Source organism: Anolis sagrei, chromosome 5 (genome assembly GCF_037176765.1).
Source record: "Anolis sagrei isolate rAnoSag1 chromosome 5, rAnoSag1.mat, whole genome shotgun sequence".
NCBI lineage: Eukaryota > Metazoa > Chordata > Lepidosauria > Squamata > Dactyloidae > Anolis > Anolis sagrei.
Genome location: NC_090025.1, coordinates 2,825,915 through 2,852,925, shown reverse-complemented (window position 1 = coordinate 2,852,925; position 27,011 = coordinate 2,825,915). Strand labels below are relative to the sequence as shown.

The 27,011-nt window shown below is 45.6% G+C and overlaps 1 protein-coding gene across 2 annotated transcripts in view; it reads left to right on the top strand.

Moving 5' to 3' along the window:
* Nucleotides 1–27,011, top strand: part of EXOC6B (exocyst complex component 6B) — a 379,788-nt gene that overhangs the window by 55,348 nt on the left and 297,429 nt on the right. For both annotated transcript variants that reach the window (XM_067468442.1, XM_067468443.1), the window contains exons 2-5: nt 8,482–8,647; nt 12,982–13,029; nt 16,841–16,931; nt 17,045–17,090. In XM_067468442.1, coding sequence (XP_067324543.1) covers nt 8,482–8,647; nt 12,982–13,029; nt 16,841–16,931; nt 17,045–17,090 — 351 coding nt within the window. The remainder of the gene's footprint in view (nt 1–8,481; nt 8,648–12,981; nt 13,030–16,840; nt 16,932–17,044; nt 17,091–27,011) is intronic.

Genomic DNA, 27,011 nt, shown 5'->3' with positions numbered 1-27,011 from the left:
CATGTGTGACTTGTCAGCTCAGGATGGGCAGCGATGTGTGCAAGCTGTAGACCGGGCGGCCAGAAGGGTCTCCAAAGCCTCCAATGGGTCCCAATGGGCAGCCAACCACTTTATGGTCCTGCAGAGGACCAACTGGGAGACCCCTTCCTTCCCTCCCTGTTCCCTGGGCATGCAAATATTGTTGTGCTTTCCTTCAAAAAAAAAAAGGTTGTGCTGCATCTGTGTGTTATTATTTTGTTTGTGGATTTTATTAGTCTTCTCACGTTTGGTTCTAATTGTCCTCAGCCACCCAGAGGGCGATGGGGCGCTCAAGCCCAAGTCGGGTGGGATGTGAGTTTCATGCATATTTTTGTGACAGCTCCGGAGAGCTGACAAGTTGCAGTGCGCCACCAGAACAAAATGCTTAAGCTTCTTTAATGGGTGTTTTGACATCGCTTTTAATGGTTTAATTGCATTTTAATGATGAAGTGTTTGTGTGTTTTTATCTGTGTTGCATTAATTTAATGCTGTAGTTTGCTTTGGTTTGGGTTCTCCGTTGCCCTGAGTTGCTGTGATATAAGGTGGGATCGGGATATTTTATCCCAAGTGAGGTCTCACCAAAGCGGAATGGTGCCTCTCTCTTCTGCTTCGGTGAGACCTCTTTACCTGGAATATCCCCGTGCCCAATTCTGGGCATCACAATTTAAAAGGTGGAAGGTGTCCAGAGGAAGATTCTGTTTTGGTTAGACCACATCTGGAATATTGTGTCCAGTTCTGGGCACCACAATTCAAGAGAGAGATTGACAAGCTGGAATGTGTCCAGAGGAGAGCGACTAAAATGATAAAAGGTCTGGAGAACAAGCCCTATGAGGAGCAGCTTAAGGAGCTGGGCATGTTTAGCCTGAAGAAGAGAAGGCTGAGAGGGGATATGATAGCCATGGATAAATATGTGAGAGGAAGCCACAGGGAGGAGGGAGCAGATCAAGGGTCTGGAGAACAAGCCCTATGAGGAGCGTCTTAAGGAGCTGGGCATGTTTAGCCTGAAGAAGAGAAGGTTGAGAGGGGATATGATAGCCATGTATAAATATGTGAGAGGAAGCCACAGGGAGGAGGAGGGAGCAAGCTTGTTTTCTGCTTCCCTGGAGACTAGGACACAATGGAACAATGGCTTCAAACTACAAGAGAGGAGATTCCATCTGAACATGAGGAAGAACTTCCTGACTGTGAGAGCCATTCAGCAGTGGAACTCTCTGCCCCGGAGTGTGGTGGAGGCTCCTTCTTTGGAAGCTTTTAAACAGAGGCTGGATGGCCATCTGTCAGGGGTGATTTGAATGCAATATTCCTGCTTCTTGGCAGGGGGTTGGACTGGATGGCCCAGGAGGTCTCTTCCAACTCTTTGATTCTATGATTCTATGAATAGAATCATAAAATAGAATCATAGAATCGTACAGTTGGAAGGGACCTCATGGGCTATCCAGTCCAACCACATTCTGCCAAGAAGCAGGAAAATTGCATTCAAAGCACCCCCGACAGATGGCCATCCAGCCTCTGCTTAAAAGTTTCCAAAGAAGGAGCCTCTACAACACTTCGGGGCAGAGAGTTCCACTGCTGAACGGCTCTCACAGTCAGGAAGTTCTTCCTCATGTTCAGATGGAATCTCCTCTCTTGTAGTTTGAAGCCATTGTTCTGCGTCCTAGTCTCCAGGGCAGCAGAAAACAACCTTGCTCCCTCCTCTCTATGACTTCCTCTCGCATATTTATCATGTCTCCTCTCCTCTCAGCCTTCTCTTCATCAAGCTAAACATGTCCAGCTCTTTAAGTTGCTCCTCATAGGGCTTGTTCTCCAGACCCTTGATCATTTTAGCCGAAGAGGAAGACTAAAATCATCAAAGGTCTGGAGACCAGGAATCATTCCTATGAGGAGCGTCTTAAAGAACTGGGTATGTTTAGCTTGCAGAAGAGAAAGTTGAGAGGTGACATGAGAGCCATGTGAAAGGATGGCATAAGGAAGAGGGAGCAGGCTTGTTTTCTGCTGCTCTAGGACTCAGAGCAATGGGTTCAAATTACAGAAAAGGAGATTCCACCTTAACATTAGTTAGAACTTCTTGACTGTAAGAAGAGCTGTTCAGCCGTGGAATTCTTTGCCTCGGAGTGTGGTGGAAGCTCCATCCATGGAAGCTTTTAAACAGAGACTGGCTGGCCATCTGTTAGGATGGTACTTTTCCTGCATGTCAGGAGGTTGGACTAGACGGCCCATGGGGTCTCTTCCAACTCTGTTATTCTATGATTCTATGGAAGAGCAATACAAAAAGTGGGGTCTGGAATGTGCTCATCTCACAAGGTTCCACTTGCAAACCAGTCTTCTTGTTGTTTCTCTGGGTCTAACTCTTCTTCAAAGATTTAAAAACCCACCTGCCACAAACAAACTGAATCTAGAATAATAGAATCATAGAATCCTAGAGTTGGAAGAGACCTCATGGGCCATCCAGTCCAACCCCATTCTGCCAAGAAGCAGGAATATTGCATTCAATATTCTTCTACAGTGCTTTCAACCTTCTCTCCATCAAGCTAAACATCCGCAGCTCCCTTGACTTCTCCTGAAATGCTTGGCTTCCAAAGCTTGGACCATTTTGGTGTCCTTTTCTGGATCCCTTATCTTTCTTGACTTGTAGGGTCAAGCACTGGACATGGGGTCATTCTAGGTGAGCTCTGACCAAAGCAGGACAGAGGGGCACTAAAGCTTCCCTCGATCTGGACGCTGTCCTTCTTTTGATGCAGCCTAGAATCACATTGGTCTTCTTAGCTGCCACCTCACACTGTTGGCTCTTGGAGGGAGGGCCGAAGTTGGCCCACGCGTGGCTTAGGGGTTGTGAGCTGACATTGAAGTCAAAGCGAGTTTATTTATGAAGAGCCACTAGATGGCAGGCACCACCCGTACTGAGAAAGCCATATGGAAGACTCATAATAGATATCATCGCAACCTTGGAAGGCTACAGAGCGGGAGGGATATGGAGCTGCAGCCTCTTTGAGAACAAGTTGAGTTCTTCTCTCTGGTGACGTCAGGGGCCTGGGGTTGGAAAACTAGCCGTGACCTTGGCCACAGCACGCTGCCCCGGCTGCAGAGGCGGTCAGTTGGGAAAAGCAATGCTTCACGGCCTTGAGTCCAGCCACAAAAAGTCTAATATGGGATTGCCTTGCGTTGGAGTTGATTTGGAGACATGTAATAGTAAACAGCAGCAGCAGTAAGTGGGGAGAAGAATCCTTTTGTTTCGGCCTTCCGTTTTATTCAGGGAGGCTTTTAAAGCAGAACATTTTTAAGAACAGCACAACAAGAGAGAGGGAACAAACAAGGACATCTAATCACCTCTCAACAAACGTTTGCTCCAGGCATTGTCAGGCCATCAAATGCTAATCAAGGTGGTCAGTTGAAACATTCACACCTAGCTCCAGCAGACAAAAGTCCTTTGTCCCACCCTGGTCATTCCACAGATATATAAACCCTGTTTCCTAGTTCCAACAGACCTCACTACCTCTGAGGATGCTTGCCATAGATGCAGGCAAAACGTCAGGAGAAAATGCCTTTAGAACATGGCCATATAGCCCGAAAAAAACCTACAACAACCCTGTGATTCCGGCCATGAAAGCCTTCGACAATACATAGTATAAAACCGATAAAAATAGAAGGAGCACAGGCGGCTAAATATCTTTTGACCAAAAATGGGCAACAGCAATTCTTCCTCTGTACATGAGGCAGGGCAGAGTGGACAAGCATACAGATACGGAGTTGTCTGTTCTGCTCCACAGACAGAACAGACAACTCTTCTGTTCTGTCTGTGGGATTCTTCTTGGTAGTGCCATTTTGCCAGGTTGTCTTTTGATCTGTTCAGGGACTTCCAGGTTGCCCATTCTTGGTTTGCCCCTGGAGGAAGACCCTCCTTCATGGGGGCCCATCCAGTTGGGATTTCCTGGTGTAGCTGGCCAGAGGGATACCCTTGCTGTTGCTGCGGGGATGTCAAGGCGAGTCGTGGTTCTCATAAAGCTTTCCCTTGATTTGAGTCTACTGGGAGGAAGCTGGTAGCCAGCCAGTGGGTGGCTTTCACATGGCTCAACCTTATTTCTCTCACATTTAGCAGCAACTTCACATCACACATCGGGGGGGGGGGGGGGGGGGAACTAGCTAGCTTGTACAGTTTATCAACAGGTGTAGGTTTAAGACATCCTGTGATTATTCTGCATGTTTCATTCAATATAATAATAATAATAATGTTATGCAATCTGGCATTATCAATTGCAAGGAACAAGCATAACTTTATGGCAGTGGTTCTCAACTTGTGAGTCCCCAGAAGTTTTGGCCTTCAACTCCCCAGATATCCAAACAGCTGGTAAACTGGCTGGGATTTCTGGGAGTTGTAGGCCAAGACACCTGGGGACCCATAGGTTGAGAACCCCTGCTATATGTCACCCCAATTTCAATGCAAGTCAAATCCCCCCTCTTTTTCTTTCTGTGCCACGTCAGCAACATCCTAAACCTTTTTCTGAGGGATAAGGGCCTTGTTGCAGAATGTGTGCTAATCCAGGTTTTTTTTAACTTTGGCTGTTTGTGTTCTGCCTTGGGAATGGAGAAATCCAGAAAAACTGGGGTTTGACCCCGCACTTTCTGGGTTACATGCCGTCATTGTCATCGTCTTTGTGCCTCATCTTGTCTTCATCAACTGGGTTTCAAGGCAACTGACAAATTAAAATGATGGCAAGCAATATAGTTAAAAACACCCACAAAAGGTCAACATTAATGAGCAATTAAACTATTAACTTTATTGGAAAATTTGGAACATACAGTGAAAAACGCAGTTAAAAACACCATAATTGAAACAATACCGCATCCTCTTAAAATCCTTTTCCTTGGAGACCTTCAGTTCCAGCATCCTGGGGAAATAAACAAGATTCTCGTGCTCAACAATGTGCTGAACATTACAGAGAATGCATTCTGGGATCCTATAGATCAGGCATGGGCAAACGTTGACCCTCCAGGTGTTTTGGACTTCAACTCCCACAATTCCTAACAGCCTACCGGCTGCTAGGAGTTGTGGGAGTTGAAGTCCAAAATACCTGGAGGGCAAGTTTGCCCAGGCTTGCTATAGATTGAGAAGGGACTGCAGAGGCCACTGAACCTGGCCCATGGGCAGCACATTCAGGAACCAGCTGTCACGTTGCCAGGGCTCTGCCTTATTTAGGTAGAGATGAACCAAACTCCTAGTTTTATCAAACAGTTTAATTAAAATAGCACTTACTTGCTGGCTGTTTTAATAGACCAAAATGTAAAACAAAGATAGCACTCAGCCACAGAATAAACAAAAACTGATAGCAAAAACTACACCGTAGTCAAAGGGTGGTCAAAGTCCAGTGGTCAAACGCTGAGAGTACAATAAACAAAATCCAGAGATCAAGAGTTTATACCACTGGTTCTCAAGCTGGGGTCCCCAGGTGTTTTTGGCCTTTAACTCCCAGAAATCCTAACAGCTGGTGAACTGGCTGGGATTTCTGGGAGTTGTAGGCCAACAACATCTGGGGACCCCAGGTTGAGAACCACACCATAGTCAAAAGCCAGTCCAAAGGTTTAAGGTTCCAGGGTTCCAAGATTATAGGAGACAGGTCAGGATACGGAAAATCCAACAGACCTGGGGGAAAAACTAGCAGCATCCACCACCAAAATAGGACAATACTTTTCTCCTGAAGATCACTTCCAAGGCTCGCTCTTTAAGTCCACAAACACTCAGCTACAACCTCTCTCTTGCATACCTCCACCCTTAATTGCTTTCACCCATGAACTCTTACTTACAGATTACTCAACCCTTTAGAACTAATACTTACATTAACCCTTCCATCACCATGCACCAGCAACTGCAGAACACATGACACCTGCAAGTAAAGCATCCCTCCCAGGTGGCTATCAAATCTTGGTTTAAAAACTTCCAAGGAAGGAGACTTTCCAGGCAGGCTTTCACACTGCTCATTGGTCTCTACAGATTTTCCTGATGCTTGTCACTTGAATCAATTCATGGCTGATAGCTTCAGCCTCTTTCCTAGAACAAAACAGTGTGCCACATTCAATGTCTGCTTCAGCCATGAGACAGGCGACCCAGGGGAGATGTGGCTCTCTTTGTTATCTCCACAGATGGATTAGTTTCAAGGTTGTTGTGCCTGAGATGAGGGCCAAGGACTTGCAATGTCCCTTCTTCTCAGCTGGGATGCAAAAGTTGGAAGATGGCCAGTGCAATGGCCAAATGTGTGGCTGATGACCTTATTTATATTATTTATTTATTTACATTATATCTATCCCACCCATATCAGGCCGAAGGCGACTCAGGGCGGCATACTTCACACCTTAATGGCTGGTGTGAGTAGAAGTTGGAAAAATAATCTGGGAATCTCCATGTGACACAACTACTGGTAGCATGCAATCACAGTGGGTCTTTGTACCCCGCCTTGAGCCATAGGCAGAGACGAGTAATGCATTATTATTATTATTATTATTATTATTATTATTATTACGACTACTACTACTATTTGTTGGGGAATCTGAGCTGTTAGACTAAAAAATAACCCACAGTTGGGTTGCTTTTTTTTGGTCGTGTCAGGAGCGACTTGAGAAACTGCAAGTCGCTTCTGGAGTGAGAGAATTGGCCGTCTGCAAGGACGGTGATTCCACCATATTTATTTATTTGTCGTGTCAGGGCAACCAGTCCATTATATTACATTTCTAACAGAACAAAGCAAACAAACAGAGTTTGGTAGTTGGTTAAATGTGCTTTGACCAGTATCTGGCCACTTGGAGTGCCTCTGGTGTTGCTGCAAGAAGGTCCTCCATGGTGCATGTGGCAGGGCTCAGGGTGCATTGCAGCAGGTGGTCAGTGGTTTGATCTTCTCCACACTTGCATGTCAAGGATTCCACTTTGTAGCCCCATTTCTTGAGGTTGGCTCTGCATCTCGTGGTGCCAGAGCGCAGTCTGTTCAGCGCCTTCCAAGTCGCCCAGTCTTCTTCTGTGTGCCCAGGGGGGAGTCTCTCATTTGGTATCAGCCATTGGTTGAGGTTCTGGGTTTGAGCCTGCCACTTTGGACTTTTGCTGAGGTGTTCCAGCGAGTGTCTCTGTAGATCTTAGAAAACTATTTCTAGATTTAAGTCGTTGACGTGCTGGCTGATACCCAAACAGGGGATGAGCTGGAGATGTCTCTGCCTTGGTCCTTTCACTATTGGCTGCTACTTCCCGGCGGATGTCAGGTGGTGCAATACCGGCTAAGCAGTGTAATTTCTCCAGTGGTGTAGGGCGCAGACACCCCGTGATAATGCGGCATGTCTCATTAAGAGCCACATCCACTGTTTTAGCGTGGTGAGATGTGTTCCACACTGGGCATGCATTCTCAGCAGCAGAGTAGCATAGCGCAAGGGCGGATGTCTTCACTGTATCTGGTTATGATCCCCAGGTTGTGCCAGTCAGCTTTCGTATGATATTGTTTCTGACACCCACTACAAGTGCTTCTTGTAGGTAAGAGCACGGTCCAGAGTGACTCCCAGGTATTTGGGTGGGCTGCAATGCTCCAGTGGGATTCCTTCCCAGGTGATCTTCAGAGCTTGGGATGCTTCTCTGTTCTTGAGATGAAAGGCACATGTCTGTGTTTTAGATGGATTAGGGATCAGCTGATTTTCCCTGTAAGAGGCAGTAAGAGCACCTAGAGCTTCGGAGAGCTTCTGTTCTACCGTCTCAAAGCTCTCTGCTTGAGCGGTGATGGCACAATCATCAGCATAGATGAAACTCTCTGTCTCTTCTGGCAGTGACTGGTCATTTGTGTAAATGTTGAACATGGATGGAGCAAGCACGCTTCCCTGAGGCAGGCCGTCCTTCTGTTTCCGCCATCTGCTTCTCTGGCCCTGGAACTCAACAAAAAAGCTCCTGTTTTGTAGCAGGTTTCCTATGAGGCGGGTGAGGTGGTCGTCCTTTGTGATATTGTACATTTTTCTCAGGAGGAGGCAGCGGTGGTTCACAATATCATAGGCTGCTGACAGGTCTATGAAGACAGCTCCTGTGATCTGCTGCCTTAAAAGCCATCTTCTATGTGCTGAGTCAGGTTCAACACTTGCGATGTGCAGCTTTTGACTCTGTGTCTGAAATGGTTATTTGCATGCGTATTTCCTAAAAGGGAGAAAACAGGGTGGCTGTGCATTTTGTTGGTCTCAACTTTCTTTAAGACCCAGGCATTCTCTACCTAGCTCTTCCTGCTGTGCACATTTAGAGGCTGTTCATAAGCCAGCATTGATCTGGTGTTGTAAGGACGACCAGGTTATGCAAATATAGTTTTATTCATGAAAAAGGAGGATTTGTCAGGTCAAAATGGTACCCTTCTCCCCTTTAGCTTCCTTTTCCTTTTAAGGGGCTGCTGTGCTCATGCTCCACAGTTCCTGGGAATGGGTTTTGTCCCAGCCTGTCCAACCATTTCCTCCTTCTTCCAGGTCTGTCTACGATGGCGAGGAACACGGGCGCTTCATGGAGAAGCTTGACGCTCGCATCCGGAACCACGACCGCGAGATCGAGAAGATGTGCAACTTCCATTACCAGGGCTTCGTAGACGCCATCACAGAGTTCTTGAAAGTCAGGGCAGAAGCCCAAAAGCTCAAGGTGAGGTTGAATTGGGTTGCGTATGGCCCCAGAACCCATTTCTGTTTTAAAACACATTTCTTTTTTTGGTCTCCTGATGTTAATTTTGCCATATTCTTTTCTCGTCTCCCCCCCCCCCCCCCAAATGCTGTTTTAGTCCCAGAAGTCTTTCTTCTAACAGGAAGTGACCTAGAAGTTGAGTTGTGGTCAACTTCTCATAGAGAAAAAGGCTTTCTCTACCTAGGATGGTACAGAGAGGGCCAGAAATATGGCAAAATTACTCCTATGTTCCCCAGGGGCTGTTGAAAGGCAGCAAAAATCATGTTTGTTTTTTAAAATTCAGAGGGATTATTATTTATTACTATTGATTTATTTATTTGCAACATTTATATGCCGCCCTTCTTACCCCGAAGGGGACTCAGAGTGGCTTAGAAGTAAAAAGTAAACACAATATATTATATTATTATCATAGCACAATATTAATATTATATATTACATTGTACTAGAACATTATTCTGTAATATTATTAGTAATATTACATCTATATATATATATAAATGCTCTGTGCATAATGAGTACCTTAAAAACAAAAGAACCAATGAACGAAATCACACCAAATTTGGCAACAAAACGTCTCACAACACAAGGAGTGACCATCACTCAAAAAATTATGATTTTGTCATTTGGGAGTTCTAATTGCTGGGATTTATAGTTCACCTACAATCAAAGAGCATTCTGAACTCCACCAGTGATGGAATTGAACCAAACTTGGCCCACAGAATTCCCATGAGCAACAGAAAATATTGGGAGGGTTTGGTGGGCATTGCCCTTGAGTTTTGGAGTTGTAGTTCACCTACATCCAGAGAGCACTGTGGACTCAAACAATGATGGATCTGGACCAAACTTGGCACAAGCACTCAATACACCCAAATATGAACACAGATGGAGTTTGGGGAAAATAGACGTTGACATTTGGGAGTTGTAGTCACTGGGATTCACAGTTCACCTACAATCATTCTGAACCCCATGAACGACAGAATCGGGGCAAACTTCCCACACAGAACGCCCATATTTAAGGCCATCCAATCCAACTCCCTTCATCAGGGCAAGAAAACATAATCAAAGCCCTCCTGACAAAGAGCCATCCAGCCATAGATATAGATAGATAGATATTATTCACACACACAGAGAGATATAGTATCATAGATTTGAAAGGGACCCTTAAAGAAGGACAATGAGATGTTGCATGTTCCAGGGTGGGCAAACCAGACTCTCCACATCAACGCTGACAAAGAAACAAGAAGAAATAGTGTTTATCAACAAGCATAAAGAAATTACATATATTCGAAACCAACACTTTCTAATTACTTTATTTTCCAGATCAACAGACTGGGCCACAGCAACACGTGGCAGGGGACAGCTAGTTTAATATAAATATATGTAATTATAATAATATATTAATATTATTAGTAGTAGTATATTGTATTACATTATAATATTATCAATATTATATGTATATACAATATATTATATTATTATATTATATATTATATTATGAGCACAGTGTAGGAGACAAGATGGAGATAAGCTTGGATACCTGGCATTGCCTGAGTTATTAGAAGTCATGTTATTATTTTACAAAATGAATAAGGTCAAGGGTGAACTCACGTCATGCCAGGTCAATCCCCTGAAACTACATCAATACTTAAAGTTTGGGCAAGTTTGTTACGGCGAGTTGTAAAAGGATCAGCATCAAGTATATGTGTGTGTTAAAGAAAACCCTATATTGTTAATTATCATGTGCAGCTGCTAATCTAGGTCAGCAAGTAGGTTTGAGCCACACTTGGTGGGGTGTAACTGTATGTGGCTTAGAATACAGTTCAGTTTATGCTCAGAAGCATTTGCTTTGAGAAGGCTTTTGCTCACAGCGTTTTGCTCAACCATTTGCGCTGCTCATTTGAAGGGAGATGAAGAAGCCAAGCTCTTTGCCTTCTGTATTTCTTACAAGGACTATGTAAGTTTGTCGCACTGTTTATTTTGTATGCAACACTTTAAGTTTATGTTTTGACTCTGCTGACAAGAGTAAAGTTTTCTGTTCATAGAAGTTCTGTGTGCCTAATGTGGTCCGGGTCCATTGTCAGAGAGGATCACAGTTCTCTGATATGATGTAGGGTGGACTCCATCATTTGGAGTCAATCCCCCAGTATGTTCAGTTGCTTATATCAGACAGAGTTGAAAAGAGTAGAAAAAGGTTAAGGGAGGGGCAGTAGGCAGGATCATGCAAATTCCACACCAATGGAGAGAATAAGAAACATGGATGTCTGTGGTGGAGGAAACATATAAAATCTAGGATGAATTGTTGTTGATTGAAAGCATTCCTTGGGTGGTGGGCAGTATGGTGTTTGGGGAGGACATTGGTGTCACAACTCAGGATGGATTCACCTTGCTCAGAACAACACCACACACCAAGACTGTAGGTTTTGTCATTTATTGAAGAAAAAGCAAAATCATAAACATGGAAATAAGGTTGCAAAAGTTGCAAAAGTTCAATAGACAAAATAGAGTCTTAACTGCAAAGGCAGAGTTTCCAAGGTCCAGAGGCAAATAACATGAAGTATAATCCACAAGCATGGGTCAAACCAGAATCCATGACAGCATGACAAAGTCCCCAGAAACCAAGATCAAAACCAAAGTCCCAAAGAGCCAAAAGCTTTCCCCAAAAGCCGAGGCAATTCCAGAGAAGTTAACAGGGTGTAAGCAAAGTTGCACTGACAAAGGGTTGACTTCAAGCAGATCGTTAAATATGCTTTCCTAGCATGAAAGCATTGCGTTGACCTCGAACTTTCCGTTTGTTAGCAAGCCGAGCACTTTGGTGTACCTTTAATTGCAAACGGTCATCTCTAACTAAATCGCCATCACCTTCAAGGCCAAATTACTCATTATCCTGGGACTGGCCAGCCTGGGAATCGACAGGCACTGAGCTCACAGATGGAGCGGTTGACTCCTCCACCTGCAGCTGTGAAGCTTCATCCAAATCATGACCATCTTCTAAAACAACATTCCTTTCCCTGGGAAACTGAAACACCATCTCGTCTTCAGTATCAACACTGTCTGCCTCAACAACAGGGACATGTTCAGAAATCTGTAACCCATCCTCCTCCTCCTCGTCTTGAGGAAACTCAGGCTCAGAAAGAAACTCAGGCTCAGACTGAGCCACAACAATTGGCATGGGTGGAGTTCCCGGTAGTGCGCCGAAGTTTGCCAATGCTTGACTTAGACTTAGACTGACGTGTGTGTCCTGATCGGTGTTGTGACTCAGTTTGATTCTGAGTCTGAAATGGAACCCTGTGGGTCTTGTGAGCCAGAGTTCCCTGATGAAGAGGATGATGGGATTCAGATTTCTGTTGTGCCTGCCTCAGACAGTGCAGCAGGAGAAACATCAAGTCAATTTTCAGGGGGAAAGAATGTCAGTGGGAGAGATAACGGCCAGGTGGAGTTGTCTGCGCCTCCCCATGGTGATCTAGTCCATCTGGACCAAGATAAAGAGAACCTTGAAAATAGTGAAATAATGAGCAGGCAAGAATGCTTAGAATTAAGGGTCCGGAGGAGCTCTTGCTTAGCTGGTAAGTGAGAAGCCAAGTCGGCCAAAGGTCATCGCAATGTGTTCATGATTGCAAAGGGTATTTAGCCTTCTGGCTGACAAACAGGAGTTGTCAGTTCAACGTGGCTCTTTCCATGCAAAGTTCTATGGATTAACCTTGGCTTTAAGCAGCACGCTTTTGGCTTCCTGAATCTGGAATTTTGGGTCTTGTGTTTCACTGTTTTACCATGGACCCTTGTTTGATCATTGCCTAAAGGATTATGCTTCATGTTTTTGCCTTTGGATTTTGGGAACTGTATTTTTGCATTTAAGCCTCTATCCTGCTTGTGGAACTTTTGCATTTCTTATTCTATGTTTTGACTTTGCTTTTTTCTCAATAAACTACAATATCTACAGCCCTGGTGTGGTGGTGTTTGGGAGCAAGGTGAAACTACCCTGAGTTGCAACAATCGGACACAATGGCAGTATTTGAGGCCGATGTGAGTAATCCCTGGAGTGAGTTATGGGCCTTGGAGCGCATTTCTGGCCCGCTTGTCTGAACCCAATGCCGAGCGGAAGGGAGAGGTCAGTGTCACCAGCTCAAGAGTAGGATGTGGCTGTTGTTGTTCTTGCCAAGAGCCCTGTGTGTGTGTCCTCACATCCTCTGTGACATCTTGTAAGCATCTGTCCATCCTGGCTGCACTTGATTTTTCCTGGGTCTAGGATCAATGCTCATGGAAAAATGGCAAGAATCATGTGGTTTTTCTTTTCACAGAACCAAGTGACGGACACCAACAGGAAACTGCAGATGGAGAGCAAGAAAGTAAGCCTTGGCCGCCTTCTCCCTCGAAACCCTCCCCTGAAGACCTTGCATGACCCCCTTGCTTGCCCATTGTGTCTTCTCTTGAATGCGCCATCTCTCCCTCATCCTGCTGGGATTTGTAGTTCTCCTCATGGGCAGAATCAGGCACCTTATAGCTTGTGACCTGATGGAGGCGTTGTGTATATAGGGGATAATGGATCATGAACTGATAGGATCGCCAACCATTGGGGTATAGATCATGAATGGTTAAGATCACAATCTAATTGGAGTAGCAGAGCTTATTTGGTCATAGATTATTGCTGGGCATGTAAGTTCCTAACATTAGCTTCTGCACTCTAACAGACTCAAGTTCCAACAACATTCTAACAGTAGGTTGCTGTAGGTTTTTTTGGGCTATATGGCCATGTCCTAGAGGTATTCTCTCCTGACATTTCGCTTCCATGTATGGCAAGCATCCTCAGAGTTAGTGAGGTCTGTTGGAAGTAGGAAAAGTAGTTTATATATCTGTGGAATAACCAGGGTGGGACAAAGGACTCTTGTCTGTTGGAGCTAGGTGTGAATGTTTCAACTGACCACCTTGATTAGTATTTGATGGCCTGGCAGTGCCTGGGGCAATCTTTTGCTGAGAGGTGATTAGATGTCCCTGATTGTTTCCCCTCTGTTGTTTTGCTGTTGTAATTTTAGAGTTATTTTATTTTAGAGAATGCCTCTAGACTAGGGGTCCTCAAACTATGGCCCGGGGGCCGGATGCAACCCTGCAAGGTCATTTACCCGGCCCTCACTCAGGGTCAACCTAAGTGTGAAACGACTTGAAAGCACACAACAACAACAAAAATCCTATTTCATCAGACAATAGTAGGCCCACACTTCCCATTGAAATACTAATAATTTTATATTTGTTTTGATTATTGTATTGTTTTTAAGTGTTCTTTTGAATTACAAATCAGATATGCGCAGTGTGCATAGGAATTCATTCATGTTTTTTCAAATTATAATCCGGCCCTCCAACACTTTGAGGGACTGTGACCTGGCCCTCTGTTTAAAAAGTTTGAGGACCCCCTGCTCTAGAACATGGCCATATAGCCCGAAAAAACCTACAACAACCCAATGACTTGCAGTGACTTGCAGCAACTTGCAGTTTCTCAGGTTGCTCCTGACATGGAAAAAAAAAGAAAGGCTAAATGACTTCTCTTACTGCCATCCTGTTTAAAACTGGATGTTTAGCACAGCTGGTAAATCAGCAGCAATTATAAGATCTATCGACCAAAAAGGTTGCAAGTTCAAAGCCCCGGGTTGGCGTGAGCTGCCAACTGTTAGCCTAGCTCATTGTTTACCTAAGCAATTCGAAAACAGCTTTAGCTGTGATTAGAGGAATTAGGTACCACTAAAAGCGGGGGAGGTGTTTTACGATGCCATAAAGAAAGAAGATCAGAAAATGCTGGGCGACCAAAAGAAAGGAGGAAGTCCTCACGACTCTTCGTCATAGAGGATAGAGCAGCAGCACCCCCTGGACTCGAGGCCAACCTTCCATGGCACCAAAAAACAGCTGGACACTGAGTGTAAACAAACCACCTCCTTCTGTTCTGTCTGTCTGTGGATTGTCTATACAAAGCGGCATTGAATGTTTGCCGTGTATGTGTATTGTGATCCGCCCTGAGTCCCCTTCGGGGTGAGAAGGGTGGAATATAAATAAAGTATAATTATAATGGGTTGTTGTAGGTTTTTCCGGGCTATATGGCCATGTTCTGGAGGCATTTTCTCCTGACGTTTCGCCTGCATCTATGTCAAGTATCCTCAAAGGTAGTGAGGTCTGTTGGGTTCAGCAGACAAAAGTCCTTTGTCCCACCCTGGTCATTCCACAGATATATAAACCCCTTTTTCCCAGTTCCAACAGACCTCACTACCTCTGAGGATGCTTGCCATAGATGCAGGCGAAACATCAGGAGAAAATGCCTCCAGAACATGGCCATATAGCCCGGAAAAACCTACAACAATCCAGTGATTCCGGCCATGAAAGCCTTCGACAATACATATAATTATAATTATAATTATTATTCTAAACTGTCACTGAGTCAGTCATTTGACCTGCAGCCCCTCCCACTGCTTCCGGTATATAGAGATAAGGAAACCTGCAAATCAAATGAGACATATTCTTCATGACACATTATAAACCAAACATCATATAGAGGAGGCTTGAGAAGGTTGCTTCCTCCAACAGTGTATGGGAAAGCTCACTTTGCCTTAGAGTTCTCGTCCAGTGAAGCTTTCCCAATGTGCTTTTGTATTCCAAAAAAGTCTCATGGAGAGACTACATAAGTTGAGATACTTGCTCTGGGCAGCAAATCTGTCCTGTGAGTATTTAGATGGGCTTTGTGCAGAGGGACCTAGGATGGCCCTGAAGCTGCTGCACCATCTTGCTTGGATGAAGCAAAGGGATGTAGGAATTGCACCTTCTTGCAGCCTGCATTTTGGTATCTAACGGGCATTGCTGCAACCAGCAATTGCACCTTCTTGCAGCCTGCATTTTGGTATCTAGTGGGCATTTCTGCAACCTGCAATTGCACCTTCTTGCAGACTGCATTTAGGTATCTAGTGGGCATTGCTGCAACCTGCAATTGCACCTTCTTGCAGCCTGCATTTTGGTATCTAGTGGGCATTGCTGCAACTTGTAATTGCACCTTCTTGCAGCCTGCATTTTGGTATCTAGCGGGCATTGCTGCAACCTGAAATTGCACCTTCTTGCAGCCTGCATTTCGGTATCTAGCGGGCATTGCTGCAACCTGAAATTGCACCTTCTTGCAGCCTGCATTTTGGTATCTAGCGGGCATTGCTGCAACCTGAAATTGCACCTTCTTGCAGCCTGCATTTCGGTATCTAGCGGGCATTGCTACAACCTGAAATTGCACCTTCTTGCAGCCTGCATTTCGGTATCTAGCGGGCATTGCTGCAACCTGAAATTGCACCTTCTTGCAGCCTGCATTTTGGTATCTAGCGGGCATTGCTGCAACCTGAAATTGCACCTTCTTGCAGCCTGCATTTTGGTATCTAGCGGGCATTGCTGCAACCTGAAATTGCACCTTCTTGCAGCCTGCATTTTGGTATCTAGCAGGCATTGCTGCAACCTGAAATTGCACCTTCCTGCAGCCTGCATTTTGGTATCTAGTGGGCATTGCTGCAACCTGAAATTGCACCTTCTTGCAGCCTGCATTTTGGTATCTAGCGGGCATTGCTACAACCTGAAATTGCACCTTCTTGCAGCCTGCATTTCGGTATCTAGCGGGCATTGCTGCAACCAGCAATTGCACCTTCTTGCAGTCTGCATTTTGGTATCTAGCGGGCATTACTGCAACCTGAAATTGCACCTTCTTGCAGCCTGCATTTTGGTATCTAGCGGGCATTGCTAAAACCTGAAATTGCACCTTCTTGCAGCCTGCATTTTGGTATCTAGTGGGCATTGCTGCAACCTGCAATTGCACTTTCTTGCAGTCTGCATTTCGGTATCTAGTGGGCATTGCTGCAACCTGAAATTGCACCTTCTTGCAGCCTGCATTTTGGTATCTAGCGGGCATTGCTGCAACCTGAAATTGCACCTTCTTGCAGCCTGCATTTCGGTATCTAGCGGGCATTGCTGCAACCTGAAATTGCACCTTCTTGCAGCCTGCATTTCGGTATCTAGCGGGCATTGCTGCAACCTGGCATAGATGCTGTGCTTTGCCTTGAACCGAAAGAGAAATGAGTCACAAATACAATAATGACAATGATGATGAAGAAGAAGATGTGCTGCTGGTAGTGAAACGGCTTTCTTTTGCAGCTGGTGGGAGCGATGGAGGAGCTGAAACAGTGCCGCCTGCAGCAGCGGAATATCTCTGCCACTGTGGACAAGCTCACCCAGTGCCTTCCTGGTGAGAGAGGCTTGAAACGGGATAGAGCTGCATCTTGGTTGGGGTTGCAAGGGACTCCGGACCCAGGGTTTTTAAAATTGACTTCTGTATTTCTTGTGTCTCTTCTGCCCTAGTTCTGGAGATGGACAGCAAATTAAGAGAGCAAATGAAGTCCAAAAGGTAAGGCCAGGCATGTGGCTTTGTGTGGCAGCAGTAAAAAGAGAGAGAGATTAGAACACAACGGAGCCATGGATTCAAATTGCAGGAAAAGAGAGTCTTCCTGAATATGAGGAGGACATTCCTGATGGTGGGCCAGGAAGGCAGTCCCATCTTGTCTCCTGCACTGTGCATATCATATCATATCATATCATATCATATCATATCATATCATATAATCTATATATAAATGGCAACAAAGATCCAACAAAGACTGGCAACCAAGATCCATTGCCTAGTCAAAGCCATGGTATTCCCTGTAGTAACCTACGGATGTGAGAGCTGGACCTTCGGGAAGACTGAGCGAAGGAAGATCGATGCTTTTGAGCTGTGGTGTTGGAGGAAAGTGCTGAGAGTGCCTTGGACTGCGAGAAGATCCAACCAGTCCATCCTCCAGGAAATAAAGCCCGACTGCTCACTGGAGGGAAAGATACTAGAGACAAAGTTGAAGTACTTTGGCCACATCATGAGGAGACAGGAAAGCCTAGAGAAGGGAATGATGCTGGGGAAAGTGGAAGGCAAAAGGAAGAGGGGCCGACCAAGGGCAAGATGGATGGATGGCATCCTTGAAGTGACTGGACTGACCTTGAGGGAGCTGGGGGTGGTAACGGCCGACAGGGAGCTCTGGCGTGGGCTGGTCCATGAGGTCACAAAGAGTCGGAGACGACTGAACGAATGAACAACAATATATAAATGCTCTGTGCATAATGAGTACCTTAACAACAAAAGATCCAATGAACGAAATCACACCAAATTTGGCAACAAAATGTCTCACAACACAAGGAGTGGCCATCACTCAAAAAATGATGATTTTGTCATTTGGGACTTGTAGTTGCTGGGATTTATAGTTCACCTACCATCAAAGAGCATTCTGAACTCCACCATTGATGGAATTGAATCAAACATGGCATACAGGCCTCCCATGAACAACAGAAAATACTGGAAGGGTTTGGTGGGCATTGACCTTGAGTTTGGGAGTTGTAGTTCACCTACATCCAGAGATCACTATGGACTCAAACAGTGATGGATCTGGACCAAACTTGGCACAAGCACTCAATACGCCCAAATATGAACACAGATGGAGTTTGGGGAAAATAAACCTTGACATTTGGAAGTTGTAGATACTGGGATTTATAGTTCACCTACAATCAAAGAGCATTCCAAACCCCACGAACGACAGAATCGGGGCAAACTTCCCACACAGAACCCCATGACCAACAGAAAATACTTAAGGCCATCCAAGGCCATTTTCCAGATCAACAGACTGGGCCACAGCAACGCGTGGCAGGGGACAGCTAATATAATATAATATAATATAATATATTGTATATACATATAATATTGATAATATTGTAATGTAATACAATATAATACTACTACTAATAATAATATGATATTATAATTATATATTTTATATTACATGTAATATTACTAATAATATTACAGTATAATATTACAGTATAATATAATAATCTTGGTGGGATGGGCATACCAAGCCACCTTGTCTCTCTCCTGAGGAATCTGTACAAGGACCAAGAAGCAACAGTCAGAACTGACCACGGAACAACAGACTGGTTCAAGATTGGGAAAGGCGTACGGCAAGGCTGCATACTCTCACCCAACCTTTTTAACTTGTATGCAGAACACATCATGCGATGTGCGGGGCTGGATGAATGCAAGGCTGGAGTGAAAATTGCGGGAAGAAACATTAACAACCTCAGATATGCAGATGACACCACTCTGATGGCCGAAAGCGAGGAGGAGCTGAGGAGCCTTCTAATCAAGGTGAAAGAAGAAAGCGCAAAAGCCGGGTTGCAGCTAAACATCAAAAAAACCAAGATTATGGCAACAAGAATGATTGACAACTGGAAAATAGAGGGAGAAAATGTGGAGGCCGTGACAGACTTTGTATTTCTAGGCGCAAAGATTACTGCAGATGCAGACTGTAGCCAGGAAATCAGAAGACGCTTACTTCTTGGGAGGAGAGCAATGTCCAGTCTCGATAAAATAGTAAAGAGTAGAGACATCAGACTGGCAACAAAGATCCGCCTGGTCAAAGCCATGGTATTCCCTGTAGTAACCTACGGATGTGAGAGCTGGACCTTAGGGAAGGCTGAGCGAAGGAAGATAGATGCTTTTGAACTATGGTGCTGGAGGAAAGTTCTGAGAGTGCCTTGGACTGCGAGAAGATCCAACCAGTCCATCCTCCAGGAAATAAAGCCCGGCTGCTCACTGGAGGGAAGGATACTAGAGACAAAGTTGAAGTACTTTGGCCACATCATGAGGAGACAGGAAAGCCTAGAGAAGACAATGATGCTGGGGAAAGTGGAAGGCAAAAGGAAGAGGGGCCGACCAAGGGCAAGATGGATGGATGGCATCCTTGAAGTGACTGGAATGACCTTGAAGGAGTTGGGGGTGGTGACGGCCGACAGGGAGCGCTGGCATGGGCTGGTCCATGAGGTCACGAAGAGTCGGAGACGACTGAACGAATGAACAACAACAACAACAACAACAACATAATATAGTAATATATAATATTAATATTGTGCTATGGTAATAATATGATATATTGTATGTACGTTTTACTTGTAAGCTGCTCTGAGTCCCCTTTGGGGTGAAAAGGGCAGCAAATAAATAAATAAATAAATAAATTCCTGCATGCCATCAGAGTGTTGGACTGGATGTCCCTTGAGGACACTTCCAGCCCTATGATTTTATGATTCTATGATTCCACAACTGCACATGTCACAGCAGAAAACAAGCTTGCAGAAAACTGTCCTCAATGTGACATCCTTTCCAATATTCAGACTTGGCTCCCATGTCCCCTTCTCTCAACATCCCCAGCTCCCCCAGCCACTCTTCATACAGATTCATGGTTTCCAGACTTTTGACTATTTTGTAGCTTTCTTTGGACACCTTCCATCTTGTCCATATCTTTCTCCGGAACAGGACACAATGTCTGACCAATGCACAATCGAGTAGAGTTAGGACTTCCCTTGATTTGGATATTAGATTCCTATTTATTGATTCAGCCCTGCTTCTGCTGCTGTTATATTCAAGGAGCTCCACTGGCTGCCATTCATCTGCCAGACCCAATTCAAGGTGCAGGTTCTTACTTACAAAGCCCTGAACGGTTTGGGACCCACCTACCTGCGTGATCGCATCTCTCTATACGAACCCACACGATCCCTTTCATAGAATCATAGAATCAAAGAGTTGGAAGAGACCTCATGGGCCATCCAGTCCAACCCCATTCTGCCAAGAAGCAGGAATATTGCATTCAAATCACCCCTGACAGATGGCCATCCAGCCTCTGTTTAAAAGCTTCCAAAGAAGGAGCCTCCACCACACTCCGGGGCAGAGAGTTCCACTGCTGAACGGCTCTCACAGTCAGGAAGTTCTTCCTCATGTTCAGATGGAATCTCCTCTCTTGTAGTTTGAAGCCATTGTTCCGCGTCCTAGTCTCCAAGGAAGCAGAAAACAAGCTTGCTCCCTCCTCCTCCCTGTGGCTTCCTCTCACATATTTATACATGGCTCTCATCATGTCTCCTCTCAGCCTTCTCTTCTTCAGGCTAAACATGCCCAGTTCCCTAAGCCGCTCCTCATAGGGCTTGTTCTCCAGACCCTTGATCATTTTAGTCACCCTCCTCTGGACACATTCCAGCTTGTCAACATCTCTCTTGAATTGTGGTGCCCAGAATTGGACACAATATTCCAGATGTGGTCTAACCAAAGCAGAATAGAGGGGTAGCATTACTTCCTTAGATCTAGACACTATGCTTCTATTGATGCAGGCCAAAATCCCATTGGCTTTTTTTGCCGCCACATCACCTTGTTGGCTCATGTTTAACTTGTTGTCCACGAGGACTCCAAGATCTTTTTCACACGTACTGCTCTCGAGCCAGGCGTCCCCCATTCTGTATCTTTGCATTTCGTTTTTCCTGCCAAAGTGGAGTATCATCCGGAGAGGCCCTGCTCTCGATCCCACCAGCATCGCAGGCGCAGTTGGTGGGGATGAGAGAGAGGGCCTTTTCGGTGGTGGCCCCTCGACTCTGGAACTCACTCCCTAAAGACATCAGACAGGCTCCAACTCTGGCAGTCTTCAGGAGGAGCTTGAAGACATGGCTGTTCCAGTGTGCCTTCCCGGAATAATTGATTCCATAGCACTTTGTCCTCCAAAGCACTTTACATTTCCTTAGGTCTGCTCGTATGTCCTTCCACAAACAACAGTATCACCTTTCGTCCATGTCCCAGCATTATTTCCAATTTTAACTCTACATTTGACCTTCTCACTGTTTTTAATTATGTGTTGTTTTATTGATAATGTTGTGTATTTTATTGTCTATGTTTTTTAATTGCTTGATTTGTTGTTATTATTGCTTGTATTGTTGTGTTTGGGCTCGGCCTCATGTAAGCTGCACCGAGTCCCTTGGGGAGATGGTAGCGGGGTATAAATAAAGTATTATTATTATTATTATAATATTTATTTCTACCCCACTTTATCTCTCCCGAACGAGACTCAAAAGCGGTTTAACATAGAAGCATTAGCATACAATTTAAAATAGACAAGTATGCAAACAAAAACAGGATTAAATACCTTTGAATATGTTTTAATGATTTTTACCTTGGAATTAGAAAAATCCCCAGTTAAAAATCATTAAAACATATTGGAATACTTTAAATTTATTTATCGAGTCATCAGCAACCAGTCAATTATATTACATTTCTAACAGAACAAAGCAAACAAACAAACAGACAAAATACAAAAATACAAAACACAGAATACAAAATTTGTGAGTTTGGTAGTGGATTAAATGTCCTTTGACCAGTATCGGCCACTTGGAGTGCCTCTGGTGTTGCCGCAAGAAGGTCCTCCCTTGTGCATGTGGCAGGGCTCAGGTTGCATTGCGGCAGGTGGTCAGTGGTTTGCTCTTCTCCGCACTCGTATGTCGTGGATTCCACTTTGTGGGCCCATTTCTTAAGGTTGGCTCTGCATCTCGTGGTGCCAGAGCGCAGTCTGTTCAGCGCCTTCCAAGTCGCTCCGTCTTCTGTGTGCCCAGGGGGGAGTCTCTCATTTGGTATCAGCCATTGGTTGAGGTTTTGGGTTTGACCCTGCCACTTTTGGACTCTCACTTGCTGAGGTGTTCCAGCGAGTGTCTCTGTAGATCTAAGAAAACTGTTTCTTGATTTAAGTCATTGACGTGCTGGCTGATACCCAAACAGGGGATGAGCTGGAGATGTCTCTGCCTTGGTCCTTTCACTATTGGCTGCTACTTCCCGGCGGATGTCAGGTGGTGCAATACCGGCTAGACAGTGTAATTTCTCCAGTGGTGTAGGGCGCAGACACCCCGTCATAATGCGGCATGTCTCATTAAGAGCCACATCCACTGTTTTAGTGTGGTGAGATGTGTTCCACACTGGGCATGCCTACTCATCAGCAGAGTAGCACAGCGCAAGGGCAGATGCCTTTACTGTATCTGGTTGTGATCCCCAGGTTGTGCCAGTCAGCTTTCGTATGATACTGTTTCTAGCACCCACTTTTTGCTTGATGTTCAAGCAGTGCTTCTTGTAGGTCAGAGCATGGTCCAGAGTGACTCCCAGTGATTTGGGTGTTTGGGTGCGCTGCAATGCTCCAGTGGGATTCCTTCCCAGGTAATAATCCTCAGAGCTCGGGATGCTTGTCTGTTCTTGAGATGAAAAGCACATATCTGTGTTTTAGATGGGTTACGGATCAGCTGGTTTTCCTTGTAATAGGCAGTAAGAGCACCTAGAGCTTCAGATAGCTTCTGTTCAACCATCTCAAAGCTCCCTGCTTGAGCAGTGATGGCACGATCGTCAGCATAGATGAAACTCTCTGTCCCTTCTGGCAGTGGCTGGTCATTTGTGTAGATGTTGAACATGGATGGAGCAAGCACGCTCCCCTGAGGCAGGCCGTTCTTGTGTTTCCGCCATCTGCTTCTCTGGTTTGTTTACAGCAACAAACAGAGAAATACAGAAACCATCACTAAATGCATGCATGATTGTGTTTTAGATGGATTAGGGATCAGCTGGTTTTCCCAGTTAAAAACCATTAAAACCTATTGGAAGATTAAAAGCCACAGCACTTTATCGCTTCTCGGCACCTTCCCTCTTTCATAGAACCATAGACTCATATTTATTTATTTATTTATTTACTGCACTTGTAGACCGCCGTTCTCAGCCCTAGGGCGACTCACGGCGGTGTACAACATATAAAAACAGGTACAATTTGCAACATAAGCAATATCACAAACAACAATAAACAACATCACTATCAATAATACAATTACACTAAATCATTCGCGACGTCTCATCATTGAATCACAATCCAAATCTCGTTATCCATGTTCCGTTCCAATCGTCATTGCCAATTGTTGCAGCATTTGCTCAAACGCCTTCTCAAACAACCACGTCTTTAGTCTCTTGCGGAATGACATAAGGGAGGGCGCCAGTCTGATGTCCACAGGGAGGGCGTTCCACAGCCGGGGGGCCACCACCGAGAAGGTCCTGTCCCTCGTCCCCGCCAGGCGTGCCTGTGAGGCAGGCGGGATCGAGAGAAGGGCCTCCCCGGACGATCTCAAAGTCCTTGTGGGCTCATAGGCCGAGATGCGGTCAGACAGGTATTTTGGGCCGGAACCGTTTAGGGCTTTGTAGGCCAACACCAGCACCTTGAATTGGGCCCGGTAGCAGATCGGCAGCCAGTGGAGCTGGTACAGCAAGGGCGTTGTATGCTCCCTGCGTCCCGCTCCTGTTAGTAACATGGCTGCCGCGCGCTGGACTAGCTGGAGCTTCCGGGCCGTCTTCAAGGGCAGCCCCACGTAGAGAGCGTTGCAGTAGTCAAGGCGGGATGTGACCAGAGCGTGTACTACCGTGGCCAAGTCAGACTTCCCGAGGTACGGGCGCAGCTGGCGCACGAGCCTGAGCTGTGCAAATGCTCCCCTGGTCACCGCTGAGACCTGGGGATCCAGGCTCAACGATGAATTCAGGATCACACCCAAGCTGCGAACCTGCGCCTTCATAGAGTTGGAAGTGCCAAGAAGCAGGCAAATTGCATTCAAAGTAGGAAAATTGCATTCATTTCATATGTGGCCATGTTTGGAGATGGACATGGAGCTGTCAGTTCAAGTCCTTTCCCTTTCCAAAGCTGTCTCTGACAGACTCGTGTCTAGATCTTAGTGTCTAGATCTAAGGAAGTAATGCTACCCCTCTATTCTGCTTTGGTTAGACCACATCTGGAATATTGTGTCCAATTCTGGGCACCACAATTCAAGAGAGATATTGACAAGCTGGAATGTGTCCAGAGGAGGGCGACTAAAATGATCAAGGGTCTGGAGAACAAGCCCTATGAGGAGCGGCTTAGGGAACTGGGCATGTTTAGCCTGAAGAAGAGAAGGCTGAGAGGAGATATGATAGCCATGTATAAATATGTGAGAGGAAACCACAGAGAGGAGGAGGGAGCAAGCTTGTTTTCTGCTTCCTTGGAGACTAGGACGCGGAACAATGGCTTCAAACTACAAGAGAGCAGATTCCATCTGAACATTAGGAAGAACTTCCTGACTGTGAGAGCCGTTCAGCAGTGGAACTCTCTGCCCCAGAGTGTGGTGGAGGCTCCTTCTTTGGAAGCTTTTAAGCAGAGGCTGGATGGCCATCTGTCAGGGGTGCTTTGAATGCAATATTCCTGCTTCTTGGCAGAATGGGGTTGGACTGGATGGCCCAGGAGGTCTCTTCCAACTCTTTGATTCTATGATTCTATGATTCTATGACTCCTTTGGAGCAGAATTGATGTTCGTACGTGAGCAGTGACAACACAGTCTTGTAGATGTTGGATCTTGAAGGTCCTGCAGTTTGTGGGGCTGGTTTTCAGGGGTCCTTTGGGGCGAGAGGTGGCACCACGTGGCGTGCATGTGCCAGCCCCTTCCCCGAGCAGGAGAGACCAGGCGCCAGGGTTGTGGGGGGGGCTGATGCGGGCACAGAGGGGAGACTGGGCCGGAGGGCCGTGCTCCGTGGGGACTGGGGATGGTATGCCTGTGTCTGCAGGAACCCCGCGGTTGTCGGTCTCTCTGCAATGGGAGGAATGTTTGCTGCTGTGGGGGGCCTTTGGTCCCGGACGGAGCCGATCCTTGCAGGTTCTCCTCGGCCTGAGGCCTGGCTACTCGGGCAACCTTTGGTCTCCCCTTTGTGCGGGATGCATTTTATTGGAAATGCCTGTACATAAACCTGGCGGGAAGACAAACAGCCTTGTGCTCTTGTTGGCCTCTGCTTTCCAAGTCAAAACAACGTCTCCTGTCTCCATTCCGAGATTATGCAAACACTGTTTAGAGAGGACATTTGAGCAGCCCTCTTTGTCTGTGTGCGTGCATTGTGTTTTCAAAGCCGCATGGCCACTGTCTGACGAGGCACATTTTTAGTGGCAGGGGGTGTCGACATCACCGTGCCCTGGCCAAATATTTTTGACATGCGCTGGATCCTTCCGACGTCGCCTCTCCTGTTTGTTTTATTTCATCCCTGAGGTTGGAAATCCTCTTCCGTAAGGAGCAACGCTTGCTTAGTTGCCTGGCTAATCAACATGAACAGGTCTGCAGACCCTCAATCATAGAATCATAGAATCATAGAATCATAGAATCCTAGAGTTGGAAGAGACCTCCTGGGCCATCCAGTCCAACCCCATTCTGCCAAGAAGCAGGAATATTGCATTCAAATCACCCCTGACAAATGGCCATCCAGCCTCTGCTTAAAAGCTTCCAAAGAAGGAGCCTCCACCACACTCCGGGGCAGAGAGTTCCACTGCTGAACGGCTCTCACAATCCTCCTGGCCTGTTCACCTTCATGGCCCTGTGTGGGAAGGGCAGAGGGACTGTAGGGTGTGGGGAGAGCTGGAACATTTACCTGGATTATTTTGGGAAGAGAGGAGAAAATGCTCACAAGTCCATGAAGTAGGCGCGGTTGGCAGGGACAAGAGACAGGGCCTTCTCAGTGGTGGCCCCGCGGCTGTGGAACTCTCTCCCCAGCGATATCAGAACAGTCCCCTCGCTCTTAACCTTCAGGAATAATACTAAGACCTGGCTCTTTAAGTAAGCCTTTGAGGAATTAATATGACCCATAAGTATGACAGAAGAACGGCAAAGCAATTGGTTCAATGTTTACAAAGCTCAGTTGGCGCTAGACTTTTGATATGTTTGATATGTTTTAATTGTCTGGAAGACTATTGTAATCGATATGTATATGTATTGTCGAAGCTTTCATGGCCGGAATCACTGGGTTGTGGTAGGTTTTTTCGGGCTATATGGCCATTTTCTAGACCAGTGTTTCTCAACTTTCATAATGCCACGACCCCTTAATACAGTTCCTCATGTTGTGGTGACCCACAACCATAAAATTACTTTTGTTGCTACTTCTTAACTGTAATTTTGCTACTGTTATGAATTGTAATGTAAATATCTGATATGCAGGATGCATTTTCATTCACTAGACCAAATTTGGCACAAATACGTTATACGCCCAAATTTAAATATTGGTGGGGTTTTGGGGGGTGATTTTGTCATTTGGGAGTTGTAGTTGCTGGGATTTATAGTTCACCTACAATCAAAGAGCATTCTGAACTCCACCAACGATGGAATTGTATCGATCTTGGCACACATGACTCCCATGACCAACAGAAAATACTGGAAGGGTCTGGTGGGCAATGATCTTGAATTTTGGAGTTGCAGTTCACCTGCACGCAGAGAGCACTGTGGACTCAAACAATGATGGATCGGGACCAAACTTGGCACAAATACTCCATATGCCCAAATGTGAACCCTGGTGGAGTTTGGGGAAAATAGACCTTGACATTATAGAGTTGTAGTTGCTGGGATTTATAGTTCACCT